Here is a 21,495-nt window from a genome sequence, read left to right as displayed (position 1 = left end):
AACATTTTTAATTACAATTAATCCTTATCCTCTTTTAAATCTCCCCTAAAGACTCATTTTTATAGCTGTGCTTTCTCTGAATTCTGATCTTACCTTCTATTATGATCATTTTATAATGTTTAATGAGGTTTTTACTCTTTTATCATCTTGAACAATTTTCATTTCTGTATCTGTTGCTGTGTGATCTTCAAATAGCTTTTAAATTGTTTCAAATTGTTTGCCTTAAATTTTTCATTTTTAACTTGTGAAGCACCATGTAACTGTGTTTTGAAAGGTGCTATATGAATAAAGTTAATAATTATTATTACATATATCATATAATTCACTAAGGTAATTGGTTACACTCTAAATGTATCTTACTCAAATATTTATATACTAAATGATTAATATTGTGTTACTAATAATAATCAATAATTGTTTCCGGTTTAAAGTCAGTGGTGAAAAAACTATTCAGATCAAAAGTAGCAATACCACAGTGGTAAATGTCCATTAAAAATGTCACTCAAGTAGTTGTAGCTCTAAGTAACAACATGCACTTTAAGTATCAAAAGTAAAAGTGTATATATCATATCATATAATATATTATTTGCATTCATTTGTAAGTACCTTTTATTATATACGACATTCTTTGATATACTTTGGTATATATATATATTTTATATGATATACTACGTTATATTAAATACTGTGTTTTGAAAGGTGCAATATAAATAAAGTTTATTATTATTATTGTTATTATATATATTTTTAAAGATTTTCTCGAAAGCAAATGTTTATATACTAAATAATAATTATTATTATTATTAATTAGTATTATTTGCTAATTCAAAATTTTGTTTACTAGACTATCCACACGATCTTTTGCAAATTGACCTTGTTTCCACACCCACAGTCACTTTTTTTAAATCCTCAGTCTCCTCTCCCTCAGACTCTCCATCCCCCTCTGCGAACCAACAACCTTTTACCCAGAGAGCTGCTATAGGAGCAGAGCAGGGGCAGCTCGGAGCTCAGCAGTCTGATTTGAGCAGAATCAGGGAGGTGGTGAGGTGGCAGACTGCACTGAGGAGGTATTGGCTCTGACAGCGAGGCAGTGGGAGGAGCCTGTGACAATGAATGTGCTGAGGACACATGTTTACAATGATAGGGGGAGAGAGGGGGAAGAATGGAGCTGCTGCACAGGACCACTGCACACTGTGAGTTTCCCAATGAAGTCACCCAATGCAAGAGACGTTTGTTTTGCTAAGTTTTCATGAGGCAAGTGAGAGGAGCGTTCTGCTTGAGTGTGGTTGTAGCTGGTGCTGTGCAGGTTTGTGTAGTTGGTTTGAATGAATTAAAGTGTAGGCCTTGTGCGAGAGCCTGTGTTTGTGTCTGCAAGAGAAATAATTGTCTGCTTTCTAGGATGCATTCTTTAATGTTAAATCTAACTGGTTACTATCTTGTTTCCACATCTCTGCTTGTAGTGAAGTTAAGTTAAACTGACAGACTGGTTTCAAAATATGTCAGCCATGAGCTAAACCTGAATATTTCAGTCTTCCTCATGATGCACAACCACTCTCTGCCCTTGTAGCCTAAACACACCTGAACCTTTTATAATTCACAACATAAACAACACTATTTGATTCTCTTGCAGATGGTGCCTCTATTAAACAGCCTGACAGTCAAGGGAGCTAATGAAAGTCACTGCAGAAGGACACCAGAGTGGCTGGGTGTCATGTGATACACATGCAGAACACACATTCAATGAGTGATCACAAAGGCGTTTGCTTTTGACGTCACTGTTCTGCTCTAAGTACAACACACTCTCCCTGTTCCCTGCTATCTCAAACAAGCAGGAGGTGACACAACAAGGACAAAGTGTCATTTCTCCGGGATGACCAGTTCTCAGCTGCTGGACACTTCATCCACAGAGTCTGTGTTTGGTGCTCAGGCTCCCCACAGGATGGCATCCACAGTGTCTGCGGCCCCGCGTGGAGTCTTCGGCCCCTCGCCGCCCCCTCAAGCTGTTTGGCCTCCTCTGGACTTCGCCCTGGGCGCCCTGGCCTGCTGCGCGGCGTGTGTGTTCACCAATCCCCTGGAGGTTGTGAAGACCCGTCTGCAGCTCCAGGGAGAGCTGTGCGCACGTGGATCCTACCAGAGGCACTACCGGGGAGCCCTCCAGGCCCTGTGGGTGGTGGGCCGCACAGACGGACTCCGGGGCCTGCAGAAGGGGCTCTCGGTCGGCCTGATCTACCAGGGAGTGATGAATGGTGTAAGGCTGGGCTCCTATTCCTACTGTGAAGCTTTGGGTATAACCTCACTCCACGGGGGCAGTCTGCTGTCAGGAGCAGGGGCTGGGGCACTGGGTGCCTTCATTGCCTCTCCTGCCTACCTGGTAAGTTTACTGAAGTTTCTCTTTTAGTACACCCTCCAAAGAAGTTATTTTGAATGTTCCCAAAGGAAAGTTTAGGGTGAAAACACATCACTGATGCTATTTTAACAAACAAAGAGACTCCATAGACAGTGACATGTAAACTGATCTGTATTTTAGAGGTTGAGTATCAGGTGAAATATCCATTTCATGGCTCACAATGTTTTTTTTGCTTGTTAGCCTGTAAAACAAAGCAATCTGAAATTGCAACCCCTCATCACAGGCTGCATGTTTGTGAGGTGACTTTTACCCTTTCAGTATTTAATTTATAATGATCCCTGAGGAGCAGAGGTGGTTCTAATATTTTTCTAAATCTGGGGCCTTAAAGGGGCCACAACTTACACAGAGAGGCCCATTACATGTCCAAAGGCCGTGAACACTTCCTGATTTAGTAAGGAGCACAAATCATTCCTTGTTTACTGTTAGCTCTATAACTTTGAGCAAAGCCACACATATTGAATATATTTTGAAAATTGTTCCTTGTTCATGAACATAATGTACTTCCAAAAAGTTTGGAAAATCTAAGTCTTAACAAATTGACACATTTATTATTAGAATTGTTAGTAAGTGACTAGTATTTTAAAGACTACATGCAGGACAGAGGCCCTTCAGGGGGCAATCAGATTTCAGCTGGGGCCAGTGCCCCCATGACCCCACCTCTCACCTCTGGATCCGCCCCTGCTGAGGAGGTGAAACTATAGTATTCCGCAAGAAACGAGAAAACCGTTGAGTAAAGTTTGTGTCTTATTTTTGGCTTGTGAAATAATAACCTAATCTCTTTGAGATCTTTGCTTCATGATATTACATTCAGGATAAAAACTGTACCTGTTACTATTTGTGCTTTATTATGTCCCTCAAACATTGTTTGTGTCGGCCAGTATGTTGTTGTGTTGGTCCTGTATCTGTTGTAGTTTGCGAGTGTGAACTTAAACACTAAACCCAATTGGAAGTTAAAACCTGTGTACAATTAATAATTGATCTCGTCTGATTAGGTTACACTTGTCACCCTTAACCTTACACACACTTATAAGTTACTTAACAACCAAACAACTGCAGGGACTGCAGATACAAATTAGAATGTATGACTAAAACGTGCACAAAGACATGATGTACCCAAGTGTTAATTTGCATTTTCTCATAAACAGTTAGTTTTCATCTGCCTGATCTGAACAAACCTTTAATTAAACCTCCCTTGAGATTGAATCTATAGTAAAAAAAAAAAAAAACACATCAATTCAATGTTCTGTCTGTCGCTAATTTCCAACAAGTGAAAATTATTGACAGGACACAACAAATTCTGTAAATTGAGTTCATTTACACCATAAGATATATTTTATTAGCCACAGTAGGACATTTCTGCATTACAAGACAAGGTCACCATTTTGTATCTTTGTACTATCCACATCCACGGTTTTGTTTACTGTAATCATTCCTCTGGCCCTGAAACAATTCTTTCATAACACATTTGCAGTGAAAGTGATGGGGGCTTCACTGGTCTTTAAACAAATCAAAGTTTATGGTCATTTTACTAGGAAATTCCCTGTTTTTGTTTCCCAGGAGCCTGTTTTCTTGCTGAGCTTTGATGAAGGAGTTTTGTACTGTGTATTGGAATCATGTTGATCTCAATCTTTACACCAAGAAAGGTTACACCAAACATTAACTTTCAATGAACATGCTGTACAGGCATGTCAGCATTGTTTTAAGACTGACTTAATTACATTTAAAAAACTATGAGGAAGAAACATTTGTGAGCATACAGTAGTTGAATAAAGATCAACCCCTGTAGATTTTTCTTATTTAGATTCACAAAATCAAGATAATTTTTGGGACCTGCTGATCTGTTGATAGATATCAGCACTCCATACATGCCTGATTTCATTCACAAAGATCTCTGCGTTATTTCTTGAGAAAATTAAAATTAAAAAAACGTCGGATAAACATCCTATCTTTCAATGTTAAAGAAAGGGAAAAACAATTTCACGATCTGCCCCCTCAATTGAATCCACTTTAAAAGTGAGTGGGCTCCTCCTTGGCCCATACAACATCCTTCCATCAAGTTTCAATAAAATAGGTTCAGCATTAGTAGTTTGTGTAATCCTGTTAAAAAACAAACGGCAATGAAAACATAACCTACTTGGTGGTGGTAACGATCTAAAAAACCCAACATTGAAACTTTTTGTAAATCAGCAGTATTGTGCGTCAGAACAAACAAGAAACATGAAAGAACAGGGCTCAGTTTCAAAGGCGTCTCAAATGTCCTGGATCTATTTTTTAACCAGGGCGAGAGCTGGTGTAGCAAAGAAATTATATTAGCTTTGGGTTTGTCATAGATAAGTTCTCATATTGACTCCGCTTTGCTGTTCAATATGGATGAAGATGTAATGGTCATCTATTAAGCTAGCCACAGTTTGACGCCCTCATAATATCAAATGTCACCATGTCTTGATTAACAGCACGTTTTTATGAACGTCCTCCTCTGCACGTCCTCTTTTAATATGATACGAGTCATGTTGATATTTTTCTGCCTCAGCTGAAGCATCTGACCTTTTACTCCCTCATGGAAAGACAATACTATGGGATGACATGCTGGTCTATATCTCGGTCACTAAATATACCCTGCATGTGGCAACAACCTACCGCCTGCTGTCAAGAATATACGGTATCTTATGGCTCCTTCCTGTGAGCTGTTGGCAGGGAGTTATGTAATTGACACTCTGTATTAGGTCGAGCGGAGAGGCTTGCTTTGGTGCGTGTTGTTATTGTGTCAGGTAATTCAGGTTTGGTGCAGGAATTTCTTTGTCGAGTTCCCAGCAAAGTTTCTTGACTTAGTGACAGGTTTGGTTTTATTACCGGATGTTATGTTTTCACCTCTGTTTGTTTGTCAGCACGATTACGCAAACACTACTGAATGGAATTCCATGAAACTTGGTGAAGGATGGGACATGTGCTGAGAAAGAACCCATTCGCTTTTGGTACAATTTCCCAGGGAATAAATGATGAGCCTTGTTAAAACAACAAAACGGGCACATTTAGGGGACTGATATCTATGAGTGTGTGCAATTTGGTGCCGATCAAAATAAAAAACTGGATCTAGCGGATTTCAATTTGCTTTAGTGGGGTAGTAGGATTTCAGCTGCTATTCTACAACAAATAGGGCTAGAAACCGGTAACTAGCCGAGATAATGTGGATTCAGAGGGAAATCAACAGTTAATGTGTCTTTCTATTGGTCCCATCAAACATGAAGGATTTTGTCGAGAATTTAAGGGAGCTGTTACAGTATGGTGTGATGTATAAACCTGAAAACTCCTTAAACCTTGTGTGGTGTATTTTATTCACAGGTGAAGACTCATCTCCAAGCTCAAACTGTGCAAGCCATAGCAGTTGGTCACCAGCATAACCATCTGGTAAGACACATGAATACAAGTTTTCATCTGGAGTCATTTCATACTATGTGTTCAGATGCTTCAGTTGCAAGTTTTCAAGAAATACATAGTGAACCATTTCAGTATTTTATTTTTATATATCATTCATCGCAGCTAAGTAACTGTGGTATTTTATTGTTGCAGTTGGTCCAGGTTTGGGTGCTTAATCAATGATGATGCATCATCTTTTATAAAGTCATCATATAAATTTCAGTTTTTCCACAGCTTCTCATGAGTATTTTCTGTTTTTTGTTTGTTAATTTATTTCATACATTTCATACGTCATTTCATACTTTATTTCCAACACATTCTTAGAAGAACATCAGGTTTAGGATAAAAAAAATCCTCATCGTATAGACATGAAACAGGTGTTTAGTGTCTATAATTTGCATGTGATACACTTTTATTCACAAAAGATGCTGATACCAATATTAGGGAGTAATAACTTTCTGACATGATATTTTGGGGGAAAACAACAAAAACCTGGCAATTCCTCCTAAGATTTCATTATCAAACCCTTTTGATGAATAAATGTCATTGAGGCTTAAACCATAAAACTCAAATATGACCAAATATAAAGAACTTGAATGAAGATTCCTTTATGTGAAATATAAACATAAATGCACATCTTTCTGCATCGTTTATTCTGTAAAATAAATGTTTTTTTCTAATCAGTGCATATCAGCGAACATAAATGTCTGTGAACAGCTCATATTGGATGACATTACCTATAACCAACCTATAAATCGGTCAGGCTCTAGTAAGGAGACTTCTTCACATGACTCAGGGTGATATCCAGGAAAAGGTTTTAAACAGCAAATTGTTCACAAAAGGATGAAAATATTATATTTGTAACCCATGTATTACCATTACACAATAGTAAAACACACACTTTGTTATTAGACACTAATATCTGCTGCTTCCAATAACTTTTTCACATTTTGTTTTATTTTGTCATTTCAGGGAGTGTCTGATGCCTTCGTCTCCATCTATAGAAGAGAAGGTTTGATTGGTCTCTGGAGGGGTGTGAACGGGGCCGTGCCGCGAGTCATGGTGGGATCAGCTGCTCAGCTGGCGACCTTCACCTCGGCCAAGGACTGGGTGTCACATTCCCAGGTAGATGTGATGAGCCGCTGACATTTGTACTATTTGCACATGTACTCTACAACAATTTCCGTCACGCTGTCAGCCAGAAGTCAAATTCCAGTTACACCTCAGATTCTTTGTTTCTTTCCAGTGGCTCAGTCCAAACAGATGGCTCACGACATTGATCGCTGCCATGATCAGCGGCGTCGCCGTGGCCATCAGCATGACGCCATTTGACGTCATTAGCACGAGGCTCTACAACCAGCCCGTGGATGAGTTTCGTCGGGTGAGTTTAAACAATCTCATCAAATTTGGGTTTTGTGCTCAATCTTGGTTTAATGGGATTAAGTTTAATATGTAAACACGCACTATAGGACCAAAGCTTGTTGTTTTCCTTCTGTGCCTCTCAGGGACGTCTGTACCATGGGTTTTCTGACTGTATGCTGAAGGTGTGCCAAGCTGAAGGTCTGCTGGGGTTGTACAAGGGCATGGGCCCAGTCTTCCTGCGTTTGGCCCCACACACAGTGCTCAGCATGGTGTTCTGGGACCTGATGAGGCATCATGGAGTCGACCAGAGCCAGGAGAGGAGCTAAAACTACCCAAATGCAACGGCTGGACTCAGTTAGAGCTGTCGGAGTGGTCCATCAGTGAATAAAAGACAAATGACATTTCTACGATTAGTGATACCACTGTCATGTCTGTACAGCAGTCAGAGCCAGGGTAGATAAGTCGCTTTGTTTCCAGTCCTTATGCTGTACTTTTATATGAACTGTGCAGGGTGACTGTCGCCTCACAGCAAGAAGGTTCCCGGTTCTTTCTGTGTTGCGTGTTCTCGCCATGTCTGCATGGGTTTTCTCCAGGTACTCCCGTTTCCTGCCACAGTTCAAAGACAGTTCAGATCGTGGTTAGAGTAATTGGCCGTGATGTGAATGTGAGCATGAAGGATTGTTTGTCTCTATATGTTGGCCCTGCGATACTGGCAACCTCTCCAGTGTCTCTCGCCTACCGCCCAATGTCAGCTGAGATTGGCTCCAGCTCCCCCCGAGACCCTCAAAGGATGAGCGGGATAGATAATGTTTGGATGGAGACACGAGTGCTGTATCAATGTTCTCCGTCAGAATGTGAATAAGCACATTTCCCAAAATGTCAAATAATTCCTCTCAGAGAGCATTTGTCTCCCAGGAAGTCAGGATGTCGGCTTGACCTACAAACACAGAAGACGGACACATGTTGCACAGACTCTGACAGAATTACTATCAAAATTCTCCAATATATATGTTTGAAGCTGTCTACAAACTATCAGGTTTTTGCCTCAAAATACCTCAAATGCAAAAAGCAATTTCTCTGTGGATCACACTGGAATGAGAGAAAGGCCTCCTGTTTATGTCTCGAGCAATTTAACGAAGCACAAGAACAAATCTGGATTATTAAAAAGTGTCTATTCCATGTTTATAATCCAATGTGGCTGCTGTAACGTGTTGTGGTTTTTATTTAAAACAAGGGAACTTGAATCCTTTGAACAGCTGTTTATAAAAATGAGAATAATAATAATAAAAACATTTTCTTGTATGAAATATCTTGTATAAATGTGTTTTTGTGTCCGCTTAGGCACAAATGCTGCTTCTTTTTGTGATACATGATATCTTAAGTGACATTGTAAACACTGATTTTATTCTGAAAAGGTGTCTGATTGGTCTGTAAACCTAATCATCTGTTTGGAGGACATTCAGTCCTATTCATCAGGAAATGACGAGACAAGATAAACACAGTCAAATCAAAGTTGACCTTTGGAGCTTAACTGTGGAGCACACTCACACACTTTACCAAAGCTTTGACTCACAGGAACTTAGCACAAACTGACTTGTTGGTCTTTGCTGAACAGATTGTAGTAGCATGTGTGAGAGATCATAGTGTTTTTTGTGTGAAACAAACATGTTTCTCCCCTTCTCCTGGATCCTGGGGACTTCTGAATGGATGCCTTTTGATTCAAACACCCCAACTGACTGTTTTCTTCAAGGTGAGTTTATGTGTAAATCTTCCTTGTGGCAATATAGTTTATTTGTTTTCCTCAAAATCCTTAATCCTGCAAAGTTAGGACATTTTTTTAACATATAACATATTTTTTTGTTGTTATCAAAGGTCTTGTGGGTGCATGTGCAATATCAGTGCTGTGCAGTCTGATGAGAGTTTACTATTTCCTTCAAACATGCAGGTGAGTTTATTGTGGAGAAAAGAAAGAGGAAAATGTAATGAACCTTTAAGAGCAGGTTTCTGAGTTAATATTCTCTGTGTTTCTCTCCACACAGTGATTCTGAAACTGAAAGTAAGCAGAGGTCATCGTCACCCGTCAATCCTCTGAGAGGGAACTGGAGAACAGCCCTCCAGTTCTGGTCCCTGACGCTCGTCCTGTCTCTGGTGGGCTCCAGGGTCTCCTCTCTCATAGTGCTGGAGTTTTCTCTCCGAGCGGCTTCCTCTTGGGCATCAGCAGGACTGGTGAGTTCCTCAAACAGACGTACAGAGCACCTGAAAGCGCTGATTATGTCTTATTTACATTTAATTCAGGAGATACTCTCAGTTGTTTGTTCTTGTGTTCAACATATGAATCCTTCTAACACTGATGTGACTCATTTTCATCCATGTTTCAATATGTCTTTACTCAGGATGCCCATGGCCGAGGCCTGTACCTCCTCCTGCTCCAGTGCCAGTTTTCCCTTGGTTGCTGTTTCACCTGTGCTCTGGTCTTCCTCCATCAGGGGGCTCCACACAGCTCCCTAAACTTGTTCCTGGCAGCTGCGATCAGCTGGGCACTGGCAAGTGTCAGCCACAGTCTGTGGAGCCATGTGGCTAGACACTACCCGCTGCATAGCACAGAGCCTTACTGTGGGAAATGCATCACCCTCCTGACCTCAGGACACACCATACTGACCTCACTGCAGAGAGCGGTTGTCTTGGCTTTTGCTTTTGCAACTGTGGCTTCCTTTGCCACAGTATATGACCACTTCCTGTCCCAGAAGGATGCTCTGAAGTTTTGGACTCCACTGACACTCTGCTACACCATGTTGGTTATTTACATTCAAGGTGATGGTCAGGGGAGTGTGGGTAATGAAATGGTTCTTAAGGAGATAGTAAAAATCTTAGATTAGATAAACTAAAAGGGATAGTTCACCTAAAAATGAAAATTCACTCATTATCTACTCACCACTATGCCAATGGAGGGGTGGGTGAAGTGTATGAGTCCACAAAACAGTTTCAGGGGTAAACAGCATTGCAGCCAAATCCAATACAATTGAGGTAAATGATAACAGATTCTTTAAACGTATTGTTATTCTTGCACTGCGGCAAATAATACAAAGACAACTAACACTAATACACAAACTAACTTATATTAGAGTATAAGAGACCTTAAATATACCAAATAAACAAACCTAATACATATAAAACCAAAAACCATCCATATCTCAGAAAAGACTCAAGCACAAGACCTTGTAGCATCATTGTGTAACTTTTTTTTCTTTTCATTTTATGCAGCTGATCAGAATCGGCAGACGGGAGCGCAGGCCCTCTGGCACACGGCCGTGCTGCGACTGGGAGCTTTACTGGTGCTCATGCTGACAGTGGGCGACTGGTCTGACGTCTTGCACATCCTCATCTCTTTCCTGGGAGAAGCAGCCTGTCTGCTGCCCTCTCAGGACCTGCTGCAGGCCGTGTCAAGGGTTTGTATAAATAAATCCATACCAGTCAAAGACTATATGTTGCATGTTTCCCATTGCTCTATGTTCAGTATATAACTGTTAGGTGTCAGTATTCTTGAGAAATGTGAAAATGACAAGGGATGTTTATTTGTCATGCTCCGTTTGTAGGAAGAAGAAGAAACAAGCCCGAGAAAACAAGAGCAGATCTCTGGTCGCAAAACGTTTGAAGTCAAAAGGAAACCAACATCAGACGACAGCTGATAGTGTCCCGGAGATCTACCTCATCACTACCTCAAATATTACACTGATATTCTACTTTACTTAATAAAATGATTATTGTGACCTCTCCTAAATTGTGCTCCAAATCACTGCTGCTGTTTTGGTTCTTGTATTATAACCAATAGTGTTATCAGAAGATTTGAATCAATTAGAATCAGAAATACTTTATTGATAACTGCCCTTATGGAAATTGGGAAATAGTAAATAACCAACACATTAATTCAACGTCAGGTTTGAAACATATTCTATATCACAACAGTGGATAAAATGAAGCAATAGAACAAAAATGTTTGGTTAAAAGCTGTATAGTAAAAAAAAAAACATAAAATAAAGTAATAAAACAAATGTCTGATAAAAGCTATTTTATGAAATGCTTTTAAAAAAAGTTTCAGCAGAGGATACTGAAGTAGCTTGTCTGATTGAAAGAAAGTCACTGAGATGTCACAAAGTAAAGGTGGACTCCGTCAATTTTACAAAGGATATCAGATCACTCTGTAAAAACAATATACTATTACTACCATTAAAATACATGTATTATATCTTCTGTGACTCTGGAGAGTCTGCATTTTAAGCTGGATGTGTGGGTGGACATGTTGGTGGCAGGGGAGTTTAATGAAAACATTATCCAGTTGCATCATGGGAAATGTAGGATCCACATTTCCTGAGCTTTACCCTCCCTTGGGACTAAAAGGAAAATCATTTCGACCTCTGTTGAGGTTGTTTCTCAGAGTCCATTATAGCCTAATTGCTGAAGTCCTAGTCTAACTTTTACCAAAAGCAGTTTGAAAAAGACATTTTCATCAGAAGTATTTCTTTTCAGTACAGTTGTTACCATCGCTGCAGATGTTTACATTTACAAAAAAGCATCAAGCGTGATTGTGAACATTCAGTCGTCATTGTTTTTCCTTTATCCTGTGTTTCTTCCTGTTGCTTTCCGTTCATTTCCCTCCATTCATGCAATTCTCTGTCTGCACATCCACTGACACTGAAGTAGAGACACATAATGTGATGGTGGTGAGTCAAATGGAAAGTCGTGCTGTTAGAGGCAGTGAAGAGGTTCAGAGGGTTTAATGAGGATTGTGGCTGTGAGATGGGCGGAGCGTGGAGGTCTGGGGATTGTGTCATCAGCAGGCATGCTCCCTCCTGCAGCCGTGACATCACTGCAGCATTCCTTTCCACAGAGCTGGAACAACAGAGACCCCCATCACTCTCCTCATCTCCGTCTCCTGTTAACCCCCTCTCACACATTCCTCAGCCTCGATCAGGAAACTTTCGTTTCAGCTCACACCATCCTCATTTTGACTCTCGGAAAGACAGTAGACCTCACAAGGTTCAGCCCCGGAAACCGAACACAATATTTGCTGATCAGCAGGCCTGATACCACTCAGACTCATTCTGGTGGAGAGCGGCAAAAACAACAAAGCAGCTTTTTCATGGCTCTCACAGACATCACTCACTGTTCCCCCCCACCTCTCCTAATATACCAACATCTCCTCTTGCACAATGCCGTGATTCATTGCCCTGTAATGCTGCTGCTCCTGTAGAGCAGAACAATAAAAAGCCTGATCAGGAGAGTCTGATGAAGTCCAACCCATATAATCAGACAGTGTGCTGGGCTCTGCACGTCAGTGAGGAGGCAATGCCATGACACGCTGATAGTAAGTCAAGGCTGGACTGATATAATGTAGTGGGGGGAAGGGAGGAAAGAGAAAGAGGGAGAAGAAAAAAGGAGGCAGACTCAATGAGGGAGGTAGGGAAAATAAAGCTGACAGAACAATAAGGCAGAGCTGCACAGGGGAGAGAGAAAGAGGGCCACTCGAGGTAGAAAAGGCAGGTACAGTCACATCCTGCTGGCATGCACAAAGATAAAGAAGTGGGAGGTGGCTCTGTTTGTCTATGCTTGTCTATTTAAGGGTGAAAGCCTTTGGAGAAACTTGATGATACAGTAGGCGTTATTACATTTGTTGAAGGTCAGTCTGTTTGCTTGGCTGGATTGCAACAGTTGCATGAGTATGTGTCTGAGTGCATGCATGCCAGTGTGTGTGTGTGTGTGTGTGTGTGTGTGTGTGAGATTTCATAGTGGATGAATGTGTCATGTTTTTTTTACTGCACTTTGCCCGAGATTAACTGTTCACCTTTTACGGTCGGGAGGGAGGTGGTATTTTCATTCGACCAAAGAGGGGAGGGAGGAGGGGTCGACGGACGAGAGAGTTGGGAAGGGAGGTGCAGGAGGAAAAGGAGTGGCCTTCTGCAGATAGTCGCCCTCTCTGCCGGAGTAAAGTCTTCTCACTGTGGCAGCACACAGGAGGGAAAACAAAAGTTTAGAGACACAGAACAGGGAGAAGGAGAGAGAGAGAGGAAAAGAGGGAGAGAGAGACATCTTCAAACCACACTTTCTCCCAGGTAGGTAATGGTAGCTCACAGCCATGGTGAGGGGGTTACAGATAACTCAGATTTGTGCTTTTTGCCTCTATAACCATTCATCATAGATTCAAGATTCAAGAGTTTATTGTAAATGAACAAGAGTTTATAGGTAAAGAGGGATGTGAGTTTGTGCATTTCCCTCTGTATTGTGAAAGTGAGAGCTCCCACAAAGTTAACTAAAACGCTCAGATTAAATATTCTTGTGGTGAAAGAGAAAAATGTTCCTTATTTATGTTTTATTCTTATTCTTACTGATTAAAAGGGTCACGTAAGATCCTAGGATTGTCCTGTTAAACAAGTCTGTAAAACAATAAATGTTATGAGCGGTATTGAGTCATGATAATCACTGTGCTTTCTTCCTGTTAGACTGTGTGTGGGTTGAATACAGTCATGGCATCAGCAGCTCCACCAAAGAGGATGGTGTCCTCCGTCTTTATCACTCTGGCATCCCCCTACCGAGCCACGGTGACACAGCAGCAGCAGCCCACCCTCCAAGCCCACAGTTCCCCGGCTAGAGACAAACAGCACACAGCTGTGCGAGTTAGCCCAAGTGAAAGTGTCCCCGTCTTGAGACACAGGAAAGAAGACGTCCTCTCTTCAGCTGAGTTTCACAGCAGCAAAGACAGGGGTCATGCAGGAGCCTTGACCCACGTTTCAGGCCCTCAGAGTCCCAAACCTGCCCAGACTGGACCCAGGGCAAAGAAAGAAGACCACAGAGGTGCTGCAGGTACATGACAACATCTTTTGCATACTAGTTCTTTTTTTTGATCCTCTGTTGAGGTGGTGGGATTCCCCGTTCATACATGATCAATATCTGCACTTTTGGGGTCCTCCACAAATACCAATAAGGGTTTATGCTTTTCTGTCTTTGTATTGCAAGATGTCTGAACTCCACTGATTTTATACATACTTAACAGAGGTTGGACAACACTATTAGATATGTGAAAACATTTCAAGTACTAGAATGTGACTTAGTATTTCACAAACTTCTGCCGAGGCCCGACAATCAAGCCCAACCAAATTTCACACACTAACTGATTTCAGTCCCCTAAATATGCCTGATTTTGTTCATTGAGATTTCTGCATATGTGCTGGGACAATGGTATAAATGTTAAAAATGGCTACGTAAAAGATAATGATAAATCTTCCCGAAACCGCCCCCTTGTCTGAATCTGCACCATAATGGGTTCCTCGGCTTCCATGTTCTATTCCCATCCCCAAGATTTTGTGGAAATCCAGTCAGTAGTTCTTGCATAATCTTGCTTACATACAAACCAACAGACATAGGTAAAAACACAACCTCCTTGGCAAATGATATAAAGCCATTGAGCTTTCAAACCTCAGTAGCCTGCATGCTACTCATCTCTGTTTGAGGCTAGTGGCTTAGGGAGATAACGTGTGTAGCTACAATAGCTGCATTGTGGGTAATTTAGATGCCAGGTTATGACAAAGAAGAAGAAGAAGTTGGGGGAAAGATATGCCTGGTTATGCTGCATCAGCTATGATCATTTTGTGTCCATCATGGTTACCACAGTGTTATAATAGTGTAATGCCAATGCTGTGAAATCTTCCAGCGCATTAAACTGGAAATATTCTCCCCTACTCACATGTATGTTCTAGGCTCTGTAAATATATTTATGTTATTAGGGTAGAAAAAAGTATTACCAGCAATTAACAGTTTTTGGAACATGTAAGATGGTTGTTATTTGTATGAAACATGTTCAGAAGACACGTCTCTCCGAGCTTCAGTCTACACTGTATGTTGACAATATGTATTTACATTTGTTAGGTCTACATTATCCTGAATTTCCCTTATTTCAGGAAATTTCCGCACTTACTGGAAACTATTTACACAATTTTTCTGTGTATGTTACTACAAAGTGACAATGTCTTTTTGCTGTCAGAGTGCCTTCCTCCTCCTCCTCATCCTCCCCCTCCAGCTGCCGTGCGGCCTTCCCCTCAGAGAGCAGCGCTCCCTGAGGATTCAGCACTTCCACCACCACCTGCCCAGACGCCTCTCTCACACCCTCTGACCCCAGGCCAGCAGCCGCTTTACAACAAAGAGGTATGCAGACCTCTCTCTCACACACTGCCGCTAAATATCAGCCGTATTTTCATCACACACATCTTTATGTTCATATCACTGATGTCATTTACTGTCTTAAACCTCTGATCCAATTTCCTTTGATCAATTTCTCTTGAAGTAGACAAGTGATATAATTTACCACAGTGAAAGATTACAACTTTCCACAGCTTTTACAGATAGTGTATTATGTTCTGCAGTGGTTGTAAAGAATCATCTGCAAACTACATTATGAGGGAAAAAACAGCTGTTGCTTCAGCTGTGGATAAAAGATCAGAAGAAACTTTATGAACTGTGCACAAACAGAGCACTTTCCAGTCTGCTGATAACTTTATAAGACACTTGTAGCTCCCATATTTTCAGCCCCAGTCTCTGTGTAGAAACTGTAAGATGCATAGCACAATATTTTCAATGCTTTATAGATTAATCTTGAATGTTTACCTCCGCCAAGGTCCGACAGTCGCCTTCTGAAACCACATTTAAATTCACCAGATCTGTATTTTTATTTGGATCAACACCAATTTGCACACACTCACAAATATCAGTCAACTTAACATGTCTGATTTTAATCATCAAGATCCATGAGTTATTCTCTGTGAATCAAGGAAAATGTTGAAAAACACACACACAAAAAAAAATCATAGATCCCCCCCCCTGAACTGGATCCACATCAAAATGTAATGCATTCTATCCCATACCAAATTTCATGAAAATCGGTTTGGTAGTTTTTGCGTAATCCTGCTAACACTGAAGAAAAAATAACCTCCTTTGCGGAGTTAATTAATTTCAACTTCCTTGTTTTGGAAGAACTTGCAGCTTTTTCGGGTGGTTCAGGTTCCTGTATTAGAAAAGCCCACGTTAAACACAGAGAATGTAAAGACTGTTTGGTTGATACATTATGAGCTTACTCGACTACGATTCTCACAGGACTTTGGCCAATATTAGGTTGGTTTTTTTTAGCAAAAGAAGTGATTGCAATTTTTTACTCGTGCGACAAAAGTTCAAGGATAATCTGAATCTGTGTCTGCACTAAAGTCCTCGTGATTAGAAACAGTCAAATGAAAAGTGAAATGTTTGGAGCAAGTCGTTTAAAAAGGCAACAAAAGCAGAATAAAAACTCTGAAAAGCCAAACACACAATGAAATGTAAACTGTAAATCATTGCAGTGCAGTCCTGATTGTGGCGGCTGACGTTTATGTTTCAACCTGTAACCACACAGAACAACTCTTTATCCTCTTTCCTTTCAGCATCAAACACAAACCCTGTAGTCAAAACCAAGCATCGCAAACTTGTGGTTTATCCAATGAGGCCAAACCCAAACAAGAGCATGAAATGTGTCCCAGTTCAGCCTTTAGGTTTTACATTAATAAAGTGTTTTACATTAAAGGTGGAAACAAGAACACCATCTAGTGGGTTAAACCGAGGTGAACAATCCCATAACAATGGCCAGGACGCATGTGAGGAGAGTAAAGGTAACATCATCTTTATTTACTCACAGACACACACACACACGACTATAACCTGCTCTGACATTGGATGTTTGTATCCGACACAGAGGTGTGTGGCTTCTGTCGGAAACCCGTGGCTCTTTCTGAACCTGCGATCGAGGCCTTGAACAGGACTTACCATGACGCCTGCTTCCAGTGTAGATCCTGTCACCTTCCCCTGGCTGGTAAACAGTACTACAACAAGTCAGGAATCCCGCTCTGTGAAGACTGCTACCAGGTAGGTCCAAGTCCATTCAGTTTCCACCACATGATAAATGGTCTGTATTTATATTGTGCTTTTAGTCTTGATGATGGTTCAAAACACTTTATAGTAGAGTTTTACCATTCACCCATTCACACACACATTCATACAGTGCATCTATGTGGGCACTGTCTCTATTACACATCACTAATACGCTGCCGGCAGTCATCAGAGGACAGAGTTTCTTGCCCAAGGACACTTTGATATGCAGAATGGGGAGACTGGGATCAAACTACCGACCCTCTGTTTAGTGGACAACTTGCTCAGTCTGCTAAGCCACAGCCGCCCTTGTAAAAGGACCATATCAATGTTCTTCACCCTCATTTTCTTTAAGTAATTTATGATTTACATGAACCAAGACTATAATAGTGTTTACATTTAAACTGCGATTTAGTTTCTCTAACTTTCAATCCAGCCTCAATCTACTTTCACAGACATGACATTTTCTTGAAATTCATCCAGCACATTCAACATTGTGTCACCTGTTATCAGAGTCAGTGTTATGTCATAATTACATGGTGTAGTCACAACTTGAGCTGACTGTGGTGTAAAATTGTATGTGTTTATTGTGATGTAAGTGGTAAATGTTGACTTTTATTCTGTGCTAAAATGAAGCCAATGGCCACTTGGAAAGAAAAACTGAATTAAACTAGAATGGCACTCAATAGAGCACAAACCTCCGCCAAGACCCAATTAATAAATTCAGTCAGGTTGCACCAAATGTCACACACTCGTAGATATCAGTTTCGTAAATGTGCAGGGTTCCATGAATTTTCTCTTGAGAAATCGGTCAAAATGTTGAAAAACACCATTTCCTGGACGTGCATCAATATTTAATGGGTTCTTTGCCGACAGATACCGCAACTGTCACACAGTTTTGTGGAAATCCATTCAGTTGTTTTCGTGTAATTTTTCTGACAAACAAATGAACACGGCTGAAAACATAACCTTATTGTCAACGTTATGTTTTGCAAAATGTCAATCAATCATAAGTAGTTGAATAATGGAAAATGTTAATATCACCCTGGAATATAGAGATGTTTTCTGTTGACAATTTATTTCTGTCTCTCAGGCCAGTCTGGAGCTTTGTTGGTCATGCGGCGAGGTCATCACAGACCATGTGATCCGCGCCCTTGAGCGAGCGTACCATCCTTCTTGTTTCACCTGCACAACATGTAAACAGAAGATTGGAGAGCAGGCGTTCGCTCAGGGAGAAGTTGGAGAAGTGTATTGCCTCCAGGACTACTACAGGTATACGAGTTAAAAATTATTCACACAAACACACCTATGCACAAATAATAAAGATACTTAAAATGATATAAGAACTGAATTTATTTTCCTATTTATAGTTCTTTTTGGTGTATATCTTCATCTTGTGTAAAGTAGTTTTAACTTCATCTGTGGTGAAATGTGCTATACAAATTAAAGGGCCTCTACTAATATCGTTTTTTTCTCTAAAATAATGTCCATGAAGGAAATATGCTCCAAAGTGTTGCTCCTGTAGCCACCTAATTATTCCAAAAGAGGATGGTACTGACAGCTTCACTGTTGAATGTCTGGGACGCTCCTACCATGAGAACTGCTACAGATGTGAGGTAGGTGTGCAAACTATGTGTTGTATGGACACACTGACAAGTAGGCAAACATACAGACGCACACTAATCACCCTCAGTCAATCAGCTTGTCACATTGTGTGCAGGTCTGTGTCATTCAACTCTCTCCTGAACCAAACGAGCACGGCTGCTATCCTCTGGACGGGAGGATGCTCTGCAAATCCTGCCACATGAACCTGGTACCTGCTCAGCACTAACGCCACAAGCTGCAGCTGATGGAAAAAGGGCCACGAGTCCAGGCATGGGCATTTAAGACTCTGGCATGTGAATGTCACACTAACGTTATTGTTTTGTTTTACAATAATGAAATCTGGTTATCATTTTTATAACATATCATACTTTCTGAAGACCATCGTATTCCTCTTTTATACTTGATAATTTTGCACTCAATAAACTCTACAAAATGCACCAAATATATTTATGCAACAGACTTAACGCAATAATTATTTGAATATTTCAAAGTCTTAATTCGTATACTGTTTCTCTATCACATTAATCCTTTATAATAAACAAAAAACTTTATATTAAAAAAAAAAACCAAAAATATATATAAAAGTAAAATAATATATTTTATCTGAAACCAGGCTTCAACATGCATTAGATTTGTTAAGTCACACATACGCTATCGATAAGTACCAAGATCAGAAACATTACAATTTAATTCACAATTGCGTAGTAATACAAACCACAGTGAAATTCAATCTTTTTGTAAAATGCAAAAACCAGGTTGACATGTTCACTACATTCACAAAAGGAAAGTTTTTTCCTTATGAGAGCAGTGAAGACCTCTGTGCTGGAAGATGCAGAAACTTCAACCGAGGTAATTGAATAAATTGCATTAGATACATTTACAAAACTGAATATAAACATTTTAATGTGAAATTTTGTTTCTTTAAAACACAATAAGTGATTCTTAACCACTCATTATGGACCTGTACTTTTGAATGTGATCACATCCATTTGTTGAACACACAAAGATCCTGTCTCAACCACAGAGCCTGTATTTTGTTTTAGCAGCAGTGAACTGATCACATCTGGACTTTACAGTTTTAAAGTGTCATTTGGATCCCAGCTGAATTACTTGGTTATTTATGTTCTGTATGTCAAATGAATTATTTGTTGAATTATATGTCTGTTTATTAAAAGCATTAATTAAAACTTTTTGTACTGAAAACAAGTAAATTTGCTGTGTATGTTTCTATTCACCACACTTCCATTTTTTTCCTTTCTTTTATTTTCCAAGGTAAATATTGCAGTTGTTGTTTCATCATTATCTTTTGGTCTTTAAAGTGAGACTAGTTAACGTTTCAATGATGATATAGAACATTATTCTTTTTGGAAAACTATAAAGTTGAATTCGGCTAAGGTCTTACTGACTTGGTCTGGTATAATCACTTTAATTTATTTATTTCATAGTTGAATTGGATGTAATAATTGTAAATATTAAGTTTCCTAAATTAAAAAGTTATGTTATGTCAAGTCAAAAAGGTTGGCATGTTCTTTATGACAAGTTATCTTTTTAATTTGTCTAAAATGACAAACATTAGCTGGATTTCATCTTCCTAAGTGTACAGTTTAAAACATACAATGCTATAAAAACATTGATTGGGCTTGAAAAAAATCCCTTAACATTGAGTGACTGTGACCACAACCCTCAAACTGAGGCTGTTGTTTAACCTGACTGGAAGCCCCTGGGCACATTTCAGTATTGGCCTGAATGTTCCCATAATATACACAATACACGTGACAGCCTCATACACAGAGACTCAGACCAACCAGTACTCTGATACTGGAGAAGAGGGCTGATTTTACCCAGATTTTATCTTAACTTATAAAACACAACACAATTTAGGAAACTGCACAATCAAATAAGTTATCAAACTACTAACAAATAGTGGTTAACCAGACTCACCTCAGGCCCCAAATATAAAAAAAGATAAGAATGAATAAGTGTAGAAATAATAAATAAATGTAGGAAAAAAAATGAATGCGGAAATACAGAAATATACTTTTTTAAATCTGAAGTGTGTTTATTTAATCATTGTTTTGTGTATTCTTCTGGAGTTGTGTCATGTTTGTCCTTCATAGTTTTGATCGAAGCTGCTTGTCAACATGTTCACAGAGAGCTATGACGCAACAGTTCACTTTGCATCCAGCACTGATACGTTGAAAATGATTGGATCGCCTGCTACTGCTGACAATAATCGATAACACTAATCGATGACGTTGATCGCCGTCTCGTGACGTTGCAGACAAAATCGAGCTCGTGCGCTGTGTCTGATCCTCTTGAAGACATCGCGTGCTCACTCACTGTCACTGGTGCACCGGGGCCGCGCACCTCGCTCGCACCCAGACCTGCCAAGAGCGAGGCCGACGCGCGCTCCCGCGAATAAGCTCGGGGACGCCGCAGCTAAAGCTACACGGGCATCGGCCACCGGGCCTCATCGCTCACGGAATCCACCGTCGTTCATTTTGTTCAGGCGGACCTCCGACCGGCAGGGATTAGAAACGTGCCCGATCATATGTGTGTGGAGGGGGGAAGGATAGCGCATAATGGTTCGGGAGACCAGACACCTCTGGGTGGGAAATTTACCCGAACATGTCCGAGAGGAGAAAATTGTGGAGCATTTCAAACGGTAGGTTACGCAAGAGGGATCCGCTGTCGGCGGAGCAGCGCGGGCTAGCTGCGGCTCCACCGTTAGCCGCGTAGCCTGCGACCAATGCTAGCACCGCTAACGT

At 40.4% G+C, this 21,495-nt stretch overlaps 4 protein-coding genes and 1 long non-coding RNA gene across 12 annotated transcripts in view; 4 read left to right on the top strand and 1 right to left on the bottom strand.

The window, feature by feature from the left end:
• The first annotated feature begins 1,070 nt into the window (after positions 1-1,070).
• Positions 1,071-8,490, top strand: slc25a34 (solute carrier family 25 member 34). Of its 3 annotated transcripts, none has more exons than XM_034586110.1 (6): positions 1,071-1,193; positions 1,631-2,371; positions 5,747-5,812; positions 6,794-6,946; positions 7,068-7,202; positions 7,327-8,490. In XM_034586110.1, the coding sequence occupies exons 2-6, from the start codon at positions 1,871-1,873 to the stop codon at positions 7,507-7,509; spliced, it is 1,038 nt and encodes a 345-aa protein (XP_034442001.1). In that variant the 5' UTR covers positions 1,071-1,193; positions 1,631-1,870; the 3' UTR covers positions 7,510-8,490. The 3 variants fall into 3 exon arrangements, with proteins under 3 accessions (XP_034442001.1, XP_034442003.1, XP_034442002.1); XM_034586112.1 differs by having other exon boundaries at positions 1,126-1,193; positions 1,908-2,371; XM_034586111.1 differs by having other exon boundaries at positions 1,151-1,193; positions 1,833-2,371.
• The window catches only part of LOC117761867, a 19,063-nt gene continuing 4,049 nt past the window's right edge, over positions 6,482-21,495 (bottom strand). Inside the window, exon 3 of the long non-coding RNA XR_004613895.1 lies at positions 6,482-6,497. This is a non-coding gene — a long non-coding RNA (uncharacterized LOC117761867). The remainder of the gene's footprint in view (positions 6,498-21,495) is intronic.
• Positions 8,673-11,431, top strand: LOC117761832 (transmembrane protein 82-like). Of its 2 annotated transcripts, none has more exons than XM_034586109.1 (6): positions 8,673-8,933; positions 9,056-9,128; positions 9,223-9,331; positions 9,577-9,994; positions 10,445-10,630; positions 10,775-11,431. In XM_034586109.1, the coding sequence occupies exons 1-6, from the start codon at positions 8,849-8,851 to the stop codon at positions 10,867-10,869; spliced, it is 966 nt and encodes a 321-aa protein (XP_034442000.1). In that variant the 5' UTR covers positions 8,673-8,848; the 3' UTR covers positions 10,870-11,431. The 2 variants fall into 2 exon arrangements, with proteins under 2 accessions (XP_034442000.1, XP_034441999.1); XM_034586108.1 differs by having other exon boundaries at positions 9,223-9,409; positions 10,445-10,629; positions 10,777-11,431.
• On the top strand, positions 13,130-19,390 carry fblim1 (filamin binding LIM protein 1). 2 transcript variants are annotated; one of them, XM_034586097.1, is made up of 8 exons: positions 13,130-13,290; positions 13,678-14,038; positions 15,252-15,376; positions 16,782-16,866; positions 16,950-17,119; positions 18,216-18,394; positions 18,618-18,738; positions 18,843-19,390. In XM_034586097.1, exons 2-8 carry the CDS (start codon positions 13,702-13,704, stop codon positions 18,951-18,953), a joined length of 1,128 nt encoding a protein of 375 aa, XP_034441988.1. In that variant the 5' UTR covers positions 13,130-13,290; positions 13,678-13,701; the 3' UTR covers positions 18,954-19,390. The 2 variants fall into 2 exon arrangements, with proteins under 2 accessions (XP_034441988.1, XP_034441987.1); XM_034586096.1 differs by having other exon boundaries at positions 15,216-15,376; positions 18,843-19,389.
• Positions 20,971-21,495, top strand: part of si:ch1073-335m2.2 (msx2-interacting protein) — an 18,894-nt gene continuing 18,369 nt past the window's right edge. For 2 of the 4 annotated variants that reach the window (XM_034585983.1, XM_034585984.1), the window contains exon 1: positions 21,088-21,392. In XM_034585983.1, coding sequence (XP_034441874.1) covers positions 21,310-21,392 — 83 coding nt within the window. In that variant the 5' untranslated portion in view covers positions 21,088-21,309. Of the gene's footprint in view, positions 21,393-21,495 lie in introns of all 4 variants that reach the window. The other 2 variants (XM_034585985.1, XM_034585989.1) reach the window with 2 other exon arrangements.

Source organism: Hippoglossus hippoglossus, chromosome 5 (assembly GCF_009819705.1).
Source record: "Hippoglossus hippoglossus isolate fHipHip1 chromosome 5, fHipHip1.pri, whole genome shotgun sequence".
NCBI classification, from domain to species: domain Eukaryota; kingdom Metazoa; phylum Chordata; class Actinopteri; order Pleuronectiformes; family Pleuronectidae; genus Hippoglossus; species Hippoglossus hippoglossus.
The sequence above is the reverse complement of the archived record's forward strand: the minus strand, read 5'-3'. Positions and strand labels throughout refer to the sequence as shown.